The sequence below is a fragment of the Vidua chalybeata genome, chromosome 7 (genome assembly GCF_026979565.1).
Source record: "Vidua chalybeata isolate OUT-0048 chromosome 7, bVidCha1 merged haplotype, whole genome shotgun sequence".
In the NCBI taxonomy this organism is placed as follows: Eukaryota; Metazoa; Chordata; class Aves; order Passeriformes; family Viduidae; genus Vidua; species Vidua chalybeata.
This window is the reverse complement of record NC_071536.1, coordinates 19,540,984-19,561,273: the sequence shown is the minus strand read 5'-3', so window position 1 is coordinate 19,561,273 and position 20,290 is coordinate 19,540,984. Positions and strand designations below refer to the sequence as shown.

General features: G+C 35.9%; 1 protein-coding gene across 1 annotated transcript in view; it reads left to right on the top strand.

Moving 5' to 3' along the window:
* Nucleotides 1–20,290, top strand: part of UBR3 (ubiquitin protein ligase E3 component n-recognin 3) — a 102,399-nt gene that overhangs the window by 3,745 nt on the left and 78,364 nt on the right. The window contains exons 2-7 of the mRNA XM_053947540.1: nucleotides 9,212–9,351; nucleotides 9,743–9,901; nucleotides 10,896–11,039; nucleotides 11,649–11,698; nucleotides 14,247–14,313; nucleotides 18,117–18,247. Of these exons, the coding sequence (XP_053803515.1) occupies nucleotides 9,212–9,351; nucleotides 9,743–9,901; nucleotides 10,896–11,039; nucleotides 11,649–11,698; nucleotides 14,247–14,313; nucleotides 18,117–18,247 (691 nt within the window). The remainder of the gene's footprint in view (nucleotides 1–9,211; nucleotides 9,352–9,742; nucleotides 9,902–10,895; nucleotides 11,040–11,648; nucleotides 11,699–14,246; nucleotides 14,314–18,116; nucleotides 18,248–20,290) is intronic.

Here is a 20,290-nt window from a genome sequence, read left to right as displayed (position 1 = left end):
TAATGAAAGTTATAGTTTATGAAATAAACTGGAAGAAAGCAATATGCCATATGGTTATTATAAGAGTATAACTAGTCAGTAATCTGTTACTGCAGAGTACCATCTTGCTTCTATGGCTGTCTTGTTCTGATTCCCCTCTGAGTTTGTAGACAATAACCTGACATACTAGAGAGCCTCAGCACTTTGGCTATTGTGGGCTGCTGTGTCCTGTTTCAGAGTCTGTCAGTGTGTTGACATATTTGTTAAATAAATCATGTGGAAAGCAGATGTTTTAGTACTGCGTTACAGTACAACACAAATAATACCTTCATCAAGGGTTGCATATCCTGAAAGGTGAAAAGCCAGGTTAAGAATTTTGTTTATTAATTTTTGCAGTGATGTTTTTTTGTTTAATTCTTGATAGTTATGGCAGCCAATGGCTCCATTGTCATAGTGTTGTCTTCTCTTATGACTTACATCAAAGGGACTAAGGTGTTACTCATTTCCACTTGCAGCAGTGGGCTGTTTCTTTATCAAGTAAAAAATCCTATAGTTGTAAGAAAGGTAACTCTCACAGATTGGTGGTATATGCTGTATGTTCAAAAGCACCTTCAGGTACCTAGCTCTAAACTTCCTGCAGTTCTGGCTTTACTGATCCCTGCTTATCTTTCCACAATAGATGAGACTTCTCTCTGTTTTCTTTTTTTTCATCATTATGTCTCTCTTGGAGACAAATGTATCTGTTGGTTCTACAGTGATCCCCTTATGAAAAGGCCAGACAATTCTCTTTGCCTCCTCTTGCTGGCAAGTATGAGAAGTATATTCTGTTTCTAAATGGCTTGGGGTTTTTTTTCTGCTTTAATTTATTTAGAAATGGCTCTGATTTTTTCAGTGTTTTAAAAATGTTTGCACCTGGCAAGGATTATTGAATGTTTTTGTTAAATTTTTGATACCTAATTTTGATCATCTTTGCTATTCTGTCCCCATAAAATTCTATCCTTCCTTTTATTCCTTTTCAGAGATACTTCAGAGATTGAGAGCTATGGAAGATTATATTATATTTCTTTTACATTCTGTAGCTAAGTAAGAGTAAAGGAACTTTTTCATATTCTAGACTTTTAGAAAATGAAAATCTTAGAAAGTAAAAATTTTAACAAATAGAGTGACCATAAAAAAGGACGATTGCTCTTGAGAAAGCTATTATTACTACTTATCTTTGGATGCATTCTGTGCATGTTTCTTAGAAATGGTCTCTTTTACCATCTTGGGTTGTGACACTGGGATCCCCTTAAGATCAGAAAAGTCAGATCTGCTTGTGGCTGCCTTTTGGGACATACTGTTTTACTGGCACGAAGTGGATTACTTGGCTGTCTTATAGAGTGTCTCACAACAGCAAATCACCTGCTTAGCATATATATAGCATGTTGCTGCTTCAAGGTCATCCCTTCCAGTGTGGCTCTACCAATTGTCTTGTTTAACAATTACCGAGAAGCTTTCAGTTCTCCAGGACCTTGGCTAGATTTGGTAATGCAGCCTCAAAGAGATAAGTGTGCTGTTTTGGAACTTTCTTCAAGAGGTTGGTGAAACAGATGCTTTATCAACAGGCTGAGAGCCTCCAAGTAGCCAACTTTAGCTTAGTTTCTGAGTTTCATGAAACGCTGTTTAAGTGCCTGTGTGTTCAGGATTGTTGAGCTGGTACAAGTGGTGTCTCTGTCAACTCCATGCAGCTTTTCTGCGACTGAAGTCCTTTGGGCTGCCAAGGAGGGACTGAAGAGAAGTCTGAGCTGTAGTGGCTGTTAGCTTAGTGTGAGGGTTTGGATAAATCCATAGTCACATATGATGGATGTGACACTTCAGAGCAAAAGCTCCACCATGTTCGTCCACATACAAAGTACAGGAATTCATACTGGCATTCACAAGGACCACAGAATTAGAATTTACCATAAATAACTGATTTCCTCTGTCCTCCTTCATGCCTCCCCCAGACATAAAGCTCAAGATAATGTATTGCTTCTTAGGATTCCACAGTAACACTGAGTAGTTTACATAGAGTGTCATGTTAGGCCTTATCCTTGGAAAGCAAAAGACATTGCAGTTAAGTCTCTCATGTCATACAGTCAGCTCTCAAACCTGCCTGGCTTGATTCCTTTTAAGAATGTCTCTAATTAGGACTACATCAGCCTCTAAATTACTTGCTGAGATGTATTCCAAATGGTTAACAGCCAAGTGCTAGTTGTATTACTACCTTTAGAGCTATGACCTGACTAGATGTATTGTAACTTTATGCATACCTCTGGAGTAATGTATAGTTGTTTCAGAGTCATCAGTAAGATGTTGAAACATATCAATATACATAACTATAAATATTTAGAAGCCTGAACTATTGCTATGTTAGTTGCCGAACAAACTTAAATAATGGTTTAACCCCAAAGGTTTGCTGATAGCTACAGTCTGATTTGAAGAACACAGCAGTACTGTGAAGGCTGAACTCACAAGATATGACTGCTATATATCTTACCTTGCCTGAAATTTGGCTTCACTTGTCTATATCTTTTATCATTTGCCTTGGTATATATTCAGTTTAAGAAGAGCTGCGTTTTAGAGCTCTCTGAAACAGTCTTGTTTAAATTTGGGCTAGCTAGTGTTGATTTTCAGTTCCTTTACTTTGATACCACCAAATTGTAAAGCTGCTTTTATGCCTTTCATGGACGTATGCCCAGGATTCTAAGTTCACTACGTCAGGGTAGACTGTTATTTGTCTGGTATATATCTGATCTATATGGAGCTGCCAATGGATCTGTTGGCAATGGAGCAAATGTGATTTTGGGAGTATATTGAGGGAACACATTCCTAAAGAACTATTGTTTCTCTGATCTTTCTCAATGACCATATAGGTTGATTCAGATTTCAGGCCATACTTCCTTATCACTTGTACAGATTCAAGGATTTTATATTTTTTAAATATCCTGGAATAGTGTCTGACAGCTGCAGGTGATTTTAAATAATGGTAGCTCAGGTGCCTTTCTCTGTAGAGGGTTCTGGTACTAAGCTTTGAAAACAATTTTCTTTGCAATTTATTAATAGAATGGGTATTACAACAACAAGGACTAAGTGAACTTCTGCCTTCTTCAGGATGCGCCTCTTTGTTTCTGCACAGTGCCTGCACTGATAATAGCTCCAGCATGAAATACATAAATACTTTCCAAGAAAACTGCAAATTACTTCTATATACGCCTTGTCTGTTGGAGGCCTGGACAAAGCTTAAGTTGATACCTATTATTAAAATTCACACATCTTACTCAAATCCTGAAGAAATGAAGGTTGCTTTTGCATTTGTCTAACACTGTGTAGTTGCTTAGAACTTTGTCATATGAAGTATTTGGGTCAAAGTACTACATGCTATATGTTTGACCTGTTTAAATTCTCCTGGGAGAATTTTCTTAACCTGAAAATGTTTTTGTTAACTGTATTTTGAAAACTTGGTTTTTGTTCTTTAAAGTAGATGTACTGTCCACGTACTTCAAGGTCTCAGAAGTCCATTCCTTTTCGTTCTTACTCAATTTTTCTTTAAAAAGGCCTTATAATTGAAACTGCCAAATCTACTGTTTCTGATTGATAATGGGTACCTGTATACTAAGGAAAATCATTGTAGTTTTGTCTATATACTATACAGGATGTTTATGTCTTAGGACTAACAGAGAATACCAGAAATGCTCTGTAGAGCAGCTTTATCTGCTTTTTCTTTGAACTGGTGTGCTTCTTCACTTAATGTAGCACCGAGCACCAAGTGAGCTTCTATGAGTCATTGCCTCTCTTCCCGCTGTTCTGCAAGGATTGGAATAACTTCTTAGTGTCCAATCTCTGATTTCTAGCCTCCTAACCTGGCCAGTCAGCTTTGTCATGAAAGCTTAAAGCCTGAAAAGATGTCCTTTAAAGTTGTTGGGTTTTTTTCTTGAGAAGCCATTAGTTATTCTGCTGTGTTTCACTGTCCTCCGCTATTCACTCTGTTGCCTCTGCTTCAGAAATTTTCTAGTTAGAAGAGTTAGACTGACATCTTTTCAGTTGGCTTTGCCCCTAATAGCAGAAATGCAAGTATTCAGTTTTGTCTATGAACTCTGTAGCTTGCAGTTTTCATAAAGAGCAGAAGAGTGCTCATTCCTTGGGTCTTGAAGTCAGTACTGCATTGATTCACTTTTGGAAGCCTGTTTTGCAGGTGAAAGAAATGTAGCTAATTAAATGTAATTATTAGGGTGTGTGAGGAAAACATGCTAAACTTGATTTTAATATGAACAGTAGGTTTATTTCTCTGCATTTCTTCAGAGTTACTACTGTATTTGTTATTGTTAGGGACAGTGGATTTACATAAAGCAACCCTACACTATATCAAAGCCCTTTTTCATCCAGATAATTTTCTAAGCCTGATTATGAAAGTTTCATTTTGTTCTGAATTAAGATTTGATTTGATATTTGAACTGCAACAGCAGGAAAAAACATTTTAACACATTAGAAACGATGTAATGAGTTTGTAACAACTCAGAAACAATTGTAGCACTCAAAAAGTACTTTGTATCTTGAATCTGTTTTGTAGATTCAGAGTATGTAAGAGTAGTATTTGTGTGTTAGTTTTACAGTGGAGACAGAACATATACTTTTTAAAAAAGTTATGTTGAATTCATATTTATAAAACTTCATTTGGATACTTTATGAAACATTACATGATGTCATGAGGTATACAGTATGAATATATATTCATGCTGTTCATATATGTACATATGAAACATATATTATGCTTTAAATAAGAACTCAGTTTAGGTATGACTTACTGAATTGAAGAATCACATAGAGCTTTACTTTGTTTGCTTAAGAATTGATTTCCACCAGTTTCAATTTGGATTCTGTCGCTTGGGTTCCGGCTCCTCATCCCGAAAAGCTTCTGTCAGAGTCAGGTACTCATAGTGCTGTAGTACTATTAAGAATGTGAAATTGGGTGCTTTCTTTTGATAGTCTTATGATCTGGTTTTAAAACAAATGACTTTTAAACACTGGGAGGCAGGGGACAAAATAGTGAGAGAAAAGTGAGGGTAAAAATAGTCCATCTGTGTATATGTGAACTTATGTCAAGTCTCTGGAATGCAGCTGCAACTTGAGACACTGTGGGATGTAGTGGATGAAGGACTGATCAAATGCTGTAAAGGTGTGGTCTGGCTGGTACTGAAGGCTTTTATCAGCTGCTGTGTTAACTGCGGAGTTTAAAATCTCTCCTTTGATGTGATGGAATTGCCTCCCCAGTGAACATTGTATCTACTTCTTGTGCTGGTTGGTCAGGATGGCATTTTCCTGCATGTCTTTGAGATTTTGGTTTATTTTGTTCTCTGTGTTTTGCTGTCTGTCAGATTAACAAGGAAAGGAATGATGGCAAAATTATTTGGGGGATTTCAGTGTGATTTCCAAGGAGACTGGTCTTTGAGTTTTAGTGGATTTAAACTGGCCCAGTGAGATTTTTTTACATATTCTTATAAGTAAATAACTTCTGCTGGCTTAGCTTCTGAGCTGGTTTAACACAGGATCAGTCAAGTGCTAGAAAAAATAAGAGGGCTGAAGACACAATTGTGGCAGGACACATTTAGTTTGACTAGGCTGTGAAGCTGTAGCCTAAAGGAGTTATTTTACCTGAAGCCGCTTGTAAAATGTATTTTTGAAATTCACAGTAGAATTATTAAAAATGGAAATAGTAGGAAAGAATGGAATAAATCTGGAAAGTTTGATGTTGAAGTTGTTCAGAAGATATTCATGCTGCTTATGTTTATAACAAATGGTATTGCTTACTCATGTAGATGTCAGCAATGGTCTGCATTTCACGAATAAGATATTAATGCAGTGTAAGAAATGTCAGAATTTTATTTGAAGTCGTATGGAGAAGACTCTTTGTTAAACCTAAGTTTTTATTTAATTGCAAGTTTACTGTTTGTTCTCTCCTTTTGCTAAAATAAGCTTTATCTTTTTGTGAAAAAGTGATTTCAAAGGTAGGAAAATACACAGAAAATCCAAACCAGAATATAGTTTTCAAGCAGAGAAAAGAATATGGAATAAAGTTTATGGGTTTTGTCTTCCTGTGGACCTGTGTTTTAATACTTTCATGCTAGACCTTCAGATACATAGGGCTTGAATATTTCTGTCTATTGAATTGACATTCTTACTGATATACTCATTCTTAAACATCATTCTGGTATAGTACTAAAAATATTTGAAGACTGTATAGTGCAAGAAATATGAACTGCTAAAAGATTGGATAAGAACTACAGTCTTGTTTGAAGAAGTATTTTGCAATATTGAAATCAAGTTAAAAGGCTTAGATCAAGGTGATCTGTCAGTTACCTTGTAAGTCTTCCTCTTGGTCATAATTTTTGAGCTTCTTCAGAACAAATACTTTTCTTATCTAGATTATATCCACCTTTCATTGCCCCTCATTAGACATTTCTACCTGCCGCAAGGGGTGGATTTCAGGGGTTTGATGGTACCACGAGAGATCTGGGCAGTGCTCTTTTTTGTTGCCTATTAAGGCCTGTTTTGATAGTCTCAGAAGCATTTTGAAACACACATTTATGTAGATGTACAATTCTTTAGATGATGCTATGGTAAGGAAGTTCTTTCAGAAGTATATAAGGAACTGATTATGGAATAGCTTTGGCTGCTGTTTGTCCAATGGCCATGTAACCCATTGAGGAGTTTGTCCAGGTGTCCTTTTTGGCCCGTATAAGAAATCCCAGCTTGTTTCTTCCTATGCATAGCTTGGGGTCAGTCTCTTCCTTAGTTAAAACTGCTGTCTTCCTAACTCTGAAGACTTTCCAAGTCATTGTCTGGCACTTCCGTCAATATTTATAGAGGAATTAATATAACACTCTGCAATAGAACTTTGGGTAATTCCGGACTGTACTACTTTAACACTGTAGCCTTTGAACCATAAATACAGAGTAAGGCACCTTTTGTAAAATTACATTGGTGTTCCTACTTTAAGGTTTAGGGCCTGATATGTAGAAATTGTTTCCTGTTTGAACCTGCTGTGGTTTATGCATGTGACAGGGAAAGAATTTTTCCTTACAGGGAATTAAATCTGGGTCCTTTATCGGTCTTCTAGGATCCGTGTTAATGTAGCAATAATAGCACACCTTATAATTCAATAATACTTTCTTGAGACTCTCAAGAGACAACATATTAATAACTTTCATTTTCAGGATCTGTAAAATTTGGGATCATTAATCCATGACCCTGAGTTGATTAGAACACAGTGTTAGTAATGCCAAGGTCGTGGGTTCAGTTCCCGTAGGCACCGTTCACTTCAGAGTTGCACTCAGTAATCTTTCTGGGTCCCTTCTAACACTGATTCTGTTGTGATGGATTCAGAACTGGCATGTTGACAGACCTCATGGGGAACAGAGCTTATTTTCTGTGGAAGGAAGCCTTGTGTTTAGCAGAAACTGGGATTCAAAATTACTTTACCTGTGTGTTTTGTTACAGTGGTTTCCTTAGCTTGTGATCATAACCAGTGAAAAACATCTTTTGACAGAATGTAAAATGTATGGGGGGGTGGTGGGCTGTGAAAGATTTTAGAGTGTACTGTGTAATAGTTCCTTCCTTTTGTGTCTTCTGGATCTTTATTTACTTTTGATCCCTTCTTCACCCAGTGGTGAAAGGAAAACCAATTACTTTAAAAGTATGAAATACCATATTTTAGCATAGATGAAGCCACATTTGTGATTTATAGCAGTTCAGGTTTCTGTATGTGGAAAAGATAAATTTTGAATGACTAAAGAGAAAAAGTGAATGACTTTTACAAGCCCCTTTGAATTCCCTGCAGTTGCAAATTGTGCTGTTTGTCCATACTTGCACAGTTAACATGGAATGACTTTTCATAACTTCTGTGAATGTAAGATGGAAAGCAAAAGTGAACACTATTTATTTGGACATTAATTAACAGAAAGTTGTCAGTCATCAGTGAGCTCTTTCTGTTCCAAGGCTATATTGGGTGTATATACAAATAGCAAATCAACTGGCTATTACTGTCCTTCCGTACCTTTTCTTAATAAAAAGTCTCATTTGTAAAGTGCAAAAGCAAAGGAGAAGCTCTTAATCTTTAATCTTGTGGATTTGCTAGCTGTTTTTGTGAATTGCCATTTTAACTGTTGGACTGGTATTGCCTTTTTTTTTTTTTTTTTTTTTTTTCTTTGCCTTTTTTTCTTGATTAATCTACTTTCTTTTTGCCTTTCTTCTATTTCCTTCTTCTCTTGAAGATGATTCTTCAATGGTCCTCACAGAAGAAAGGCTTAAGTTTTAGAAAGTAACACGCTGCTCCTGGAAACCATGGCATAAATTTGGAAAAGTTTTCATAGTCAAACAAAGTTGTATTTTTTTCTCATTTTTTTGTGTTGAAAAATTATTAGTAAAATCTAGTGAATCTTTTCAGTAAAAGTTTATTCTTGTGTGATGTATTTTTAGACTATTCTTTGTTTAGTGTGGTTTTTGATGTGGGTAAATAACTCTTTGATGTTGGTATAAGTCCTTTCTAAAAATAGCTTGGGAGTTGAAAAGTATTCAGTGTCTCTTGAGTCAAGCTCATGTTAAGTGAGTAGGAAATCATTCTGTCTGCTCTAAAGGGGTTTGGCTCAACATCATGTCACTGGCATTAGCCAAGCCTCAGCTACTACCATGCAGGAATTTTCCAAAGAATAAATGTTTTCTTTTCTTTTTAAATGAAAGATTTTTGTAAGGATTTTGTAAATTGTAGTTGCCGTACATTTGAAATACACACTGATCCTGCAAAGTCTTATGCCTTTTTAAGTTGTTTTTATTGTCAAAAGGCATTTTTAAAAGTCATTATCTGAATGGGGACTTGAAAAATCAGTCGAACCTCTGATTATGTCACAGAAAGGAGAAGAAAGTCAGTGTTCTTCTAATTGTTCAATGGAAGATACTTCTGATACGTATGGGAAGAAGCTGATATGTTAGATATGTGAACTTTGAGCAGCAGAAAAAAAATTGGCAGCTTTATAATTCTCTGGCCTCAGAATCAGAATGGGCTTGAACAGAGTAGTTGCAATTTCAGAATACCATTTCCATTCCACCTTTAATGTAAAAGCATCTACTTTCTGAAAAACGGAAAAAGGAATGCTTTTCTTAGTATATGTTAACACTGCTGAGCTGTGCTTGGCTAACATTTTTCTCATCTGTTTTATAGGTTTTGTAAAAGACACCGGATTAAATCAAATTCAAATGTTCCATGTGTTCCGAAAGACTTGTTGATGATGTCAGAATTAGTTCTTCCACAGTTCATCTTTAGTCTGATTCAGCATTTAAGAGAGGGATATAATGAGCCTGGTATGTTTTGAATTTGTATGTATCTAGAATATTTTACCATGCTGTTAGCTCTTGCTTTGCAGTCTATGAAGACACAGTATATGAATGCTATCCATAGTTTATGTCATTGTATTTTGTACCTCTCTTCCTAACAAAATTACAGCCTGACTGGGTGGTTTGATTTTGTTACCTGCTGGCATGCTTAAATATGTTTTAAGGGTTACCTAGCATTGTGCTGAGCTCTTCCAGAAAATGAAATGAGGTATAGTTTGAAATTGGTATGTCTGAATTTTAGAGCATTATGAATATATAAATTATTTTCATTTCCAGTGGTTGTAACTGTTCTGCTTGTGACAGTTTTGGCTGAATTATATTACATCTATACCAAAAGTTCTTCTTATGTGGTTTTCAGCTGTTGATCTGCCATCAGAGAAAGACCTTCATAAAATCCTGCAGGTTTTGGAGCCTCATGTTTCCTTCCTAGAAGACTTGACCAAAATGGGAGGTGCAATGAGATCAGTTCTTACCCAGGTTTTAACTAGCCAACAGTTCTACAAAGACCTTAGCTCTGGTATGTTTGTGTTATTTCTAATGATTAGATTTTCAAACTATGAAGAATTAAGGGCATAAGTTTTGTTTATAACTTCAGTGTCTGCATATTTGTGACATCTCAGAACACAGAAAAAAGTGTATTTTTAAGGCTATTACATTGAGAGGAGGGTGTGCTTCAGGAGTGACTAGAAACATTTGTTATTAAGACCTGTAACGGCAAACATCTGATCTGTGTCCCAAATAAATGTATAAATAAACATCTTTTCAAAAAAGTTTTAATAAGAAATCCATTCTAGCTTAGTACTTCCAAATTAGTCATAACAAGGTTATTTGAAGTGGAATATGTCTAACTCATTTTGGGATCTGCTCTCACAGAGGTTAGACCTGAAGAGAATGGCAAAAGGCCATTGTCTGTCCGGCATTTCTGTGCAATTTTCATCTTTTTTTCTTAAACTTTACCCAACCCACCCCTTCATTATTTATTCAATCCTATACCAAATCACAATGAATCTGAAAAGATTGGCCAGTCACAACTAACCCCAAACCCCTAGTGTAAATTAACTCCATGTTATTTTCTTGTGATTAAGAGTCCTTTGCATAGGTACGGAGCAAATAGTAATTACTGTAGTTTTAAGTTGCTATAACTGGCTTGGGCAGCAGCTAGTTAAAGAACAGGCAATCCCCAAATCTTTATGTGAAAGGAGGAACACTTAGCAAAGCTGCCTCAGGGGCAGTTCTCTTTATTCTTTCCTTCCTTTTTCTCTCCTGTTATAGTATTCAAATGAGAGTGATTTAATTACTTCTCTTTCCTATATGTGATGGATTTCCTGATACAGAAATACAGAAACAGAATGGAAAGCAAGACATGCTTATCTGGACTCTTGAAATGGAGAATATGTGTTATTAAATTAAAACATTGTGGGCCATTTTTTAGATTGCTTGCATAGAGTGTGAAGCATATGAACCAAGGAGCTGCTTTTGTACTTTAATACTGTTTTATGTCTGTATTCAAGGTGTTGGAGAGAATGCATGTGCAAAGAAAAGTCATGAAAAGTACCTACTTGCTTTGAAGGGCTCTGGGTTGGCATTTCCTGAGGATAAAATTGCATGTAATATGCAGGAACAAGGAGCTGGAACTAGCACATTATCTGTTCAAGGTTTGTGTGGAAAAATATTTTAAGAGAAGACTTGATTATTGATGAATTTTATATAAACTGCTTTGGGTTTATTTTTAAGAAAAGCTAATCTTAATGAAACTTAGAGAATTACCTGTTATTTATTGCACTACCAAATTACAGGACTCTTACTTCTATCAACAAATCTAAGCATGCTAACTTCTTGTTGCTAATATGCTAAGCACCATTTTTCCAGTCATAATAATAGTGGAATTTGAGTAGGCAAGATGTAATTGCTCATGGTGGAATTTTGCCACTGCCACAAAGTGATTATCAATCCACAGCACTTCTTCTTATAAAGGTTCTGTGGATTTTATTTTTTTGATCACTGAAGTCCATCAGAGTTTTTTTATTCAATTTCAGAAAGAATGTTTGTTAACACAGCTCACTGAAGTTCTCCAATGGCATGTATTTGCAAATCCCTGGTTTTGTATTGCTTGGAAATCTTACTCCAACTTCAGTCCACTGCTATGTATCTTTTAAAGAACATTAATGTAGTGTTTCATTTCATACTGGTTTAAATTTCTTAAAATACTGTATTTTCAATATAAGACTTATGAAAAGAATCTCTGAACTTTTTTATTTCAAAAGGTTTGGCAGGTGGTATGGCAACATCAGGACAAGGGGATTCTTCAGATGAGGTGAGACTTTTTAAAGACTGTAATGAACTGCAACAGAATATTGAAGGGAGAGAATGTTTGCAGCCAAATCCCACGAATCTTACATCTTCTATCTGCCATACATTATCCCAATTTTAGTAATTAGGACTAATGGAGGTATAAAGGAATAGATCTCATGCCTTTGATTTACTAATCCTGAGTTTTGCTAATGCTGTTCCAGTTTAATTTATGTATGTAATGGAGAAGAAACCTGTGTAGATATTCCAGAAATCACTATCAAGTAAATTGGGCTTGATTAAAGCAAACTTAGAGCAGGTATTGCTATGAGTGGTGTTAGCAGTTTTTAGCACTTGAGAATCCAGCTGAACTGGTGATAGCAGCAGTGAGAATTTCTCTGTAGATAAATTCCCATGTGTAGACTTGACCTTACTTACCAAACATATGGAGTGGGAGTAAAAAGGAGAGAATCTCATTTTAGGTTGAGCTTTAATAAATAAGTGGAAGAAAGTTAAATTCTGGTAGAGTAACCTTATCAATTTTCTCAAATATTTAAAACCTAATTTCAACTAGTAAGCCTTAGCAGACATTTTGGTAGGGTAGCATAGCAGACTTTAAATAATGTAAAGAGATATCCCATATAAAAATATTAATCCCTCACTGTGGCAAAAGCATTAATGGACTGTGTTTTATTTGATTCCTTGGAACATAAAATCTTAAATAGGAGGACAGGTGTAGAGAGGGCCTTTTTTCTCCTCTTACAGAAAGGAAAACATGAGAAATAACAGCCATCCTTCAGATTAATTTTTTGCTTAGAACCATCTACTGTTCTAGAAGTAAAACTAAATACTGAACTGTGCAAAACTTTCCAAGCTGTTTAGTTCCCTGCTGAAGCACTGCTCTGATTTGTTATCTATGTAAATTTTGTAATGTAGTGTTCCATCTGTGAAACAATGCTACCATTAGATCTTGGTAAGAAAGAACATTTTTTAACCTTTCTACATTCATTTTAAATACTGGAGGAAGAAAATCCTATTAAAAATGTACTCTTGCCACATTTCTTAGTTATAACATAATTTTACTCTGCTCTAAGAGAGTATAATCAGGTATTAAAAACAAACTAAATGCCCTGTGTAACTCACATGTGAGTACAGAGGAAAGGAGTGTTATTTTTCTGATAAGCATTTCAGCTTTCCACCTTCACAGTCTATTTTGACTTCTGGATGAAAAGAGTGGACTTCCTTTTCAGTAATCTGTATTTGTAAAGCAGCTCATGATTAAGAAAAAGATTATAAAACAAATACTTTTTACTGATGGTTTTTTCAGGGTAGGAGACTTGAGTTGCAGATCCTGCAGTTCTTAGTAATATGCCAGCAAGTCTGATATTTTCCTGAGACTACATGGCCCCTCTGACTGGGGACTGGGCAGTGGCAACATCCTGAGAACTTACTGACTCATTCCTGATGGAAGTACCAAAGGTACCCTGTGTTCACAAAGACCACAGGATGCCTAAGTGTTCAAATGTGTGTCCATCTTAAAATGAATTTTCAGATGGAGGAAATGAAAGGGAAGACAAAATCAGACCTTTCATTTACACCATACTTGTGGTCAGTCTTTAGATATAAAGTGTGAACAATCTTCTTCCTCCTCAAGGAAGGATAGGAACTTCTTGAGATTCAGGTTTTTTATCATTCCAGAGAAGTTTGGAAGTAAAACATGGCATTTGCTTAGAGGATAAGGATATTGAGTACTTATTTTTAACAGTAGATATCTGCATTAATTATATCTCATTTTATTAGTTCCAGTAAGAATCTTTATTTCTAGTTTAATTAGGGCTACCAGTGTTGGCAAAGATCCATGCAACATTTAATATACTCCTGTAATGTCACATGCTTTTTTAAGATGCACTGTTAGATTTTGTGAAGTGGTGGTGGAAATGTTTTTAACTTGTATTACATTTTGGAACCTTTGCTGTTTACTTTGTGGAGTACCTTGAAAGCTTCAGATGACAAGTGCCTGTGTAAAATGTTTCTGTTATTCTGTAGGGAAGAAGCAGTTAGGATTGGCCACTTAAAGGTGCCAAAAATACTTTATTCCTACATCAAAAGTTTATATTGATTAGAAAGTATGTAGGTAATTATATATGCTGCCAACTTTGATATACAATATGTTGGCTGATAATTTTTCTCTGAAGCAAAACCTGACAAACCCTACAAGTGGATAAGGTAAAATCTTAGCTGTGCAAAGGTTAGAAATTTTGTAGTGTTACATTTTTGTAGCAACCAGTTTTAGAAATCAAAACAACTAACCTTACAAAATAAATGAAATAAATGTGGATGATAACGCTGCCTGTATGGGGAAAAAGAATTTTAAAAGTTATGTTTTTCTCTAAAGAGTTGCACACAATGCGTGATTCCTGTAAGCAGTAAACTTGTTTTTCTTGTAAGAATATATTGAAGGCTTCTCTGTTTTAGTTTGGTAGTTAAACCAGAATTTTGAAAGCATGCCATCTCTTGGCAGTAAGGTTCTAAGTATATGATTGTCAATTTTTAAAACTCTTCCTCTACCCCAGGAGGACCAGGATGGTAGCCAAGGTGTGGGAAAGCGCAAGAGGGTGAAACTAAGCAGCACCACCAAAGGTATTTTATAAAGTACTGATCTCAGTTTATCATGTTTGTTTTATGTCTGTTCTTAAAAATATCCAGGGGTATTCAATTCACTTCCCAAGCACTGTAGTGCTGCATGTGACAGGTATTAAACATAGCAAAGTCTAAAAATGAGTAGCAAGTGAAAATGTGGTAATTGGCAGGTTAGATTTCCCTTGAGTGAGTACCACTGTCTGGGACTCTGCTTGACCATTTTGTCACCTCTGTGTTGTAAGCTGTGTTGTTACTGAATGAATGTAATTAATTCAGTTTTCACTGTGTGCCTATCAAGGCTGCAATATAGCTTTACAAAACAGTGTTTGATGTATTTGTTCTTAAGAATTTTTTTTTATTGTGCCACTGTGCAGTATGATTGTGTTTGCAGCCAGGCAAGAATGGTTCTCTCTGGCCCTGGTTGGTCTTTTTGTACTGTTTATTAATGTTTAAGATAAAGTACTTGAATGAAGTCTCTCTTGAAACCACTCCATTATTTTTCTAGCTTGAAATTAGTCCCTTTTGCAGTTTCTAGTCCAATGTTAGGACTAACATTCACATTGAGGTCAGTGCAAGTTTTAATTCAAGAATAACCATAGATTAGACAAGGTAGTTCTATCTTGTGCTTGACATGTTTCTGTGCTAAAAAGTGTTTAATAATATTTAAATACTATTGTTAAATAAAGAAGACTTTTTTGGTTATGTTTTTTTTATGAGTGTGAGGAGACTGACATAAGAAGTGCAAAGAATTGCAAGCCTTGAGAAAAGAATATTTTGGTAGCGGAATTGTAGTAAAAGTTGGAATAAAGTTTCTGGAAGGTCTCTGGAAGGAAGGTTTGAAGCCTGAGTTTTAAATGCAGAGGTTCATGAATCAATGAAGTAGTATGATGTGAGGAGTATGGGAAAGTAAGATTGATTGATTGTTTCTAGTGTTTCCAGATTGAAGGAAAAACGTTGAGGAAGCTGAAAAAGCAGAGAACTAAATGTTGTGGCAACAGTGTTATTTAGAGGTGATCTTAAAAATGGTGTGAGAAAGATTGTGGTAGAGATGTGGACGAGGCAGTAGTTTTGGAGAAATGCAGGAAACATAGAGACATCCAAGGAAAGTTCTCTTAAACTTGGATTTAAGAGGCTGTTAGCTTGTCTGAAAGTTGTTAGAGTCAGGTAACACAAGAAAAAAGTGCTGCTGTTCAGATGCATAATAACTAATAAGGGGAAGAGTTAGGGAGGAAGCCCAGATATAGAAGCTTCCATTTCAGGATAAGTGATACTTGAATTCAACATTTCATTTTCCCCCAGGATTGTAGTTTCCCCCTCTGAGGCATCCCAACATGGACTATGATCATGATGTTGATAGCTCCTAATATCTGCCCCAGAGGAGGGAGTCTGCCCATGGGGGAAGGTAAGTATCTGTTTTTATTAAATATCAAATAGTTTTCTGAAGTTTTCAGTATTCATATTTTATGTCCAATAGGGTATAAAATAAGAGTATGAAAAGAAAATTTTGGAAAACTGAGTATTGAATAAAAACAGATTTACCTTTTCCATATAAGCAGACTCCCTGTCCCATCCTAGCTCTGCAGTAGTACTGTCTTCATCCATGGTTATATACTGCGAGTATATTGGAAGGCTAAGTCTTATATTCCAGAGAGATATTTACAACACTCTGTGAGGTATTTTGTGGCACAAAGAAAGAATAAAATATAGTTTAAAGAAAGTACAGTTTTTAAGCTGACGTTCTCTCATTCAGGTATGGGACTGAGTGCTGAGAATTTCTTTTTATTCTGTTTTAAAACCTCATCCTACATCCATCTGAAGTACCAGATTTTTTTTTTTTAAACCCAGAGGCACTGTTTTTTGTTTTTTTTTTTAAGAAATTTAAAATCTGGTGATGCTTTTCAGAAGAGTGGGAACATTAGTCCCAGTGTTCTTCACAAATTTCCCAGGCTTGGTAAGAGCATTCTGCCTACTCAAATTATATAGCAGGTGTAAGCAGATATGTATTGTTGTGTCCCTGCCTGAAACTGCTGCATGAAGTATTGGATATGCACTGTTCAGCTATGCTGTGTGTCAGAGAAAGCTGCACGCTCAGTGACAGATACAGTGTTGTGTTGTCTCCATGCCTGGTGTGCTCACTCAGAAGCGTTTGACATGTACCTAAACTTGTGTTCTCTGTTCTGTGGACAGAGGACTTCATTCTTGCATAGTTACCAAGCTTTCATGGGCAGTCAAATCACACATTCAACTTCATAACAAGAGTTGAGGAAGGGAACATAAATGAGCATCATATGTTTGTTGCTGTAGGTGATGTGTAATACCTTACAAAATACTTTAATATCAATATCACAAAATACTATAATATTTTAAAATATTTTATGATTCTGTGAAGGTAGTGTTTTATATCAATGCTTGTTAAATATATTGAATAAAACATATTACTTTTTTTTTTTTTGTGACTTGCTTGAGTCTTGAGGAGAATCCTAAAATTTCAGTCTGGGAAAACTGGTTACTTGCCAGTAACTCTGGCAAGGAGGGGAATTCTGACATTTGATAATGGTGGAAATTTGAGGTAATTCCTGCTTACAAAGAGCACAAATGTCTGTCTTGCTTAGAATAGGCACAAAGCTATCCAGTGCAGTCTCTAAAGCTGCCACACTTCAGTGAAGATGTGAGTCTTCAAGGCCAGACGATTTTCAGTGTAAATGTTTTTGGATGCGTGCAGATGGGAGCACTTCATGCACTCCTGTTGGAATATATTATTTTCTGTGGAGTTATGTATCCTCAGGTGTAGTTGATTTCCAGGTATGGAGAAATAGTAGTATTATTACTTTCTTCTTTAGTCCTCCTATGTTATGGGACTGAACACCACCTGTTGTAGTTGTAAAGCATAAATAATAACCTATTGAAAAATGAAGAGTCTTTATATTTTAGTTTTTTTAAAAACAGAGTTAATATGATTTATGCTCTATCAAGTGATCATTTCATGAACAGTTTTTTCTAGCAAAGGTCAGTTTGCAGCTTTGCAATCAGGAAACCGATCTGCTTGAAAACACAGCTGACAAAATGGAAAGCTCCTGGACTTGATTCCTATGTAGGTCCCCCACAGGGATCTACTGTCAGTATGAGTAAAGGGCCAGAGTGAATGGACAGGAAAGGGGAAAGATGAGACTGTCTCTCCTGCTACCATCAGGAGCTAGTGCCTCCTACTCTCTGGTTATGGTAATTTTTGTATTAAAAAACCCCAGCAAACAACTTAGTGTTCGGCCAATCAGTGCATGTATTGCTTTGAAAGTAAGAATAAAGGATACATTATTGCTTCTATTTATTTTGTTTAGACCTTGGTAAAGTGTTGTTTAGGTAATAGAATTCATCACTTAATCATGAATTGTATTTTGTTGTTTTGGTATTTTAACTTCAGTTAAGTAGTAGTCTGCAGTGTTTCCCTTGGTTAAGTAGCTGTGTAAATATTGTGCAATTTGCTGTCATGCATTATAATCAGTGCAGCTATTACGGTAAGGTGATGTGATTCAATGCAATCAATGAAGATTGTACTCTGTGGTAGAATTTTACTGAAAACTTTCACTGGCTTCTCTGGGAGATTCTTTTTATAGTTACAGACTCTGACACTCTGCAGTATTAGTGATCTTCATTTTCCCAGTGTTTAAAAAGAAATTATTTACAGAATGCGCTAAGATGTTTTTAAATTTTTGTTCCTGAATTTTTATATGTGCAACCACACTGTTATTGTTCTTAGTTTTAGCACTTACTGCATTACACATGCCCTGCTTCGACTTTTTATGCAGATCAGTCTATCATGGATGTTTTGAAGCATAAATGTTTTCTAGAAGAACTATTATTTTGGACAATAAAATACGAGTTTCCACAGAAGATGGTGACTTTCTTACTCAACATGCTACCAGATCAAGATTATAAGGTACTTGGCCGTACTTCATTCAAACCTACGTATCTGTTTATATTCACATACTTTGTGTGTATTATCCCTTGCATGACACCATGTATGCTTATGTTTGAATAATAAGCAGTAAAATAATGCAGATCTTTTACCTTGTTTTGAGTATTTTATAAGAAATTCCTAAGTGTTTAGTATTTGAAAAGCAGTGTAGGCAAAACAAGATGGGTAAATCTGGAGCAGCACTATTAATTTTGATTTCATAGTTTATTTTCCTTTTTCTCTGTTAGTACATGTTTGCATCTGTTGGATTTTATTTCATTTTATTTTACTTTGTAAATTGTTTTTTATGACTTAAAACATGTGGATCGGCACTGTATGATTCTGTAGCGTGGTATGACTGGGGAATAATTGCAGTGATCTCATTCCTGTTTCAGTTATTGTAGTAGGCAGTGGTTTTTCTATATAGGCCATTACAGTGTGAGTGTTCTTGCTGCAGCTATGTCCTAGGTGATTTTGGCAGCCTTCCAGGTGCTTCCTTACAGAGTTTTGCAGTTGTTCCTATGAAGTATCCCTGGCCCAGAGTTGTGGAGACTGGATGTCATCTTCCTGTTTTAAATCTTGGTGTGCAGCCAGGTTTGGTTGTTTGCTTCACATGTTCCCAAGACCTAGTATACATAGCAATCAGGCTTAACATTTTGCTCTGATCGTGTCATACCCTTGAGCCATGCAAATATTTTGGACCTTCTCCATGCCTGCTAGGAGGAAAAAATCAAGAAATTTTGAAGTCCAGGCATGCAGATTTCTTCCAAAATGTCTGTTGATAATGGGACAACCCTGTATTTGTGCCCCCTTAAAACCTTGCTGCATCAAAACAAAGGACATGAAGATAACTTGCAAGGAAGAAAAAGACAAGATATGGGCCTTGAGCACTACTGTGTCCATCTCAAGATACCATTTCGATTTGGGATACCAGCATAGCATCGTCTTGGTCTTAGATTCAGCTAATACATGAGGAGACATTAGGACTTCTTAACTGATGATCCTTTGCTATGAAGCTTGAGTTCTTGATATTTCGACACACACATGGACATCCAGTTCTCCTGGTCCATTGCCAGCTAAATTCCTGCCTGTAAAAACACCCAGCTGCTAGCAGCATGCAGAAGAATCTGGTAAGTGTTCCTGTGTTTCCCTTACAACTGTACCATGTAATAACATCAACTTGTAATGATTGTGGGATCTTTCTTCCTTTGATAATGAGCCATAGTCTTCAGTGACTTTCTTTATTCATTATCTTTCTTCACTCAGAATGGAGATCATGGTGTATTTGGTCTTTCTAATGATTGCCACCTTTAACTGGAAATAGTCCATTTTCTACCCACCAATACTGCATGCTCAGATTGAAAGGTTTTTATAAACTTTTTTGGTTGATTGGTTTTTTTGTTACCAATTTCGTATTGTTTTTCATTAAACAGTTAATTCCTATGTTAAAGCTTTAGTAGAAGCACAAACACCAAGTGTTCAAAATTTTTTTAGAATCTGTGTTTAATTGTTGTGATTGTCCAAATGGCATTTTTAAGTAGTAAGGAAACTCAGAGCAGGAAATATATCACATAGCAGTATTAGGGAAGCAGTAAACTATTTTTTTGCAAGATGCCTTTGCTTTGTTGCAAAACTGTCAGTGCTGCATGAATTTTGAACATTTTTATGAGGCCTATGGTTAATTTACAAGGAGTGGCTCTGCCTTTTACATAGAAAAGAGAGAACATAGCATTTTGGGATGAGTTAGAAGAATGTTTTATCTTACATGCTTCCGTTTAGCTTTTTTGAAAGAAAAGCTTGTTTGCTGATTAATCATACTGCCTTCTCAAACAACAGGAATACCTCTAGGGATTTAAACTGTTCCAAATGGTTTCGCAGCTTTCTGCTACTTTCTTTTATCTACACTATGTGTACTGTTCTAATTTTTTCTATATCTGCTGTTGTACAATTTATCTGATTCTGTGTGAGGCGATTTAGCTCATTAAATCAGCAGAATTCTGCTAGGTTGGATTCCTGATAAACTGA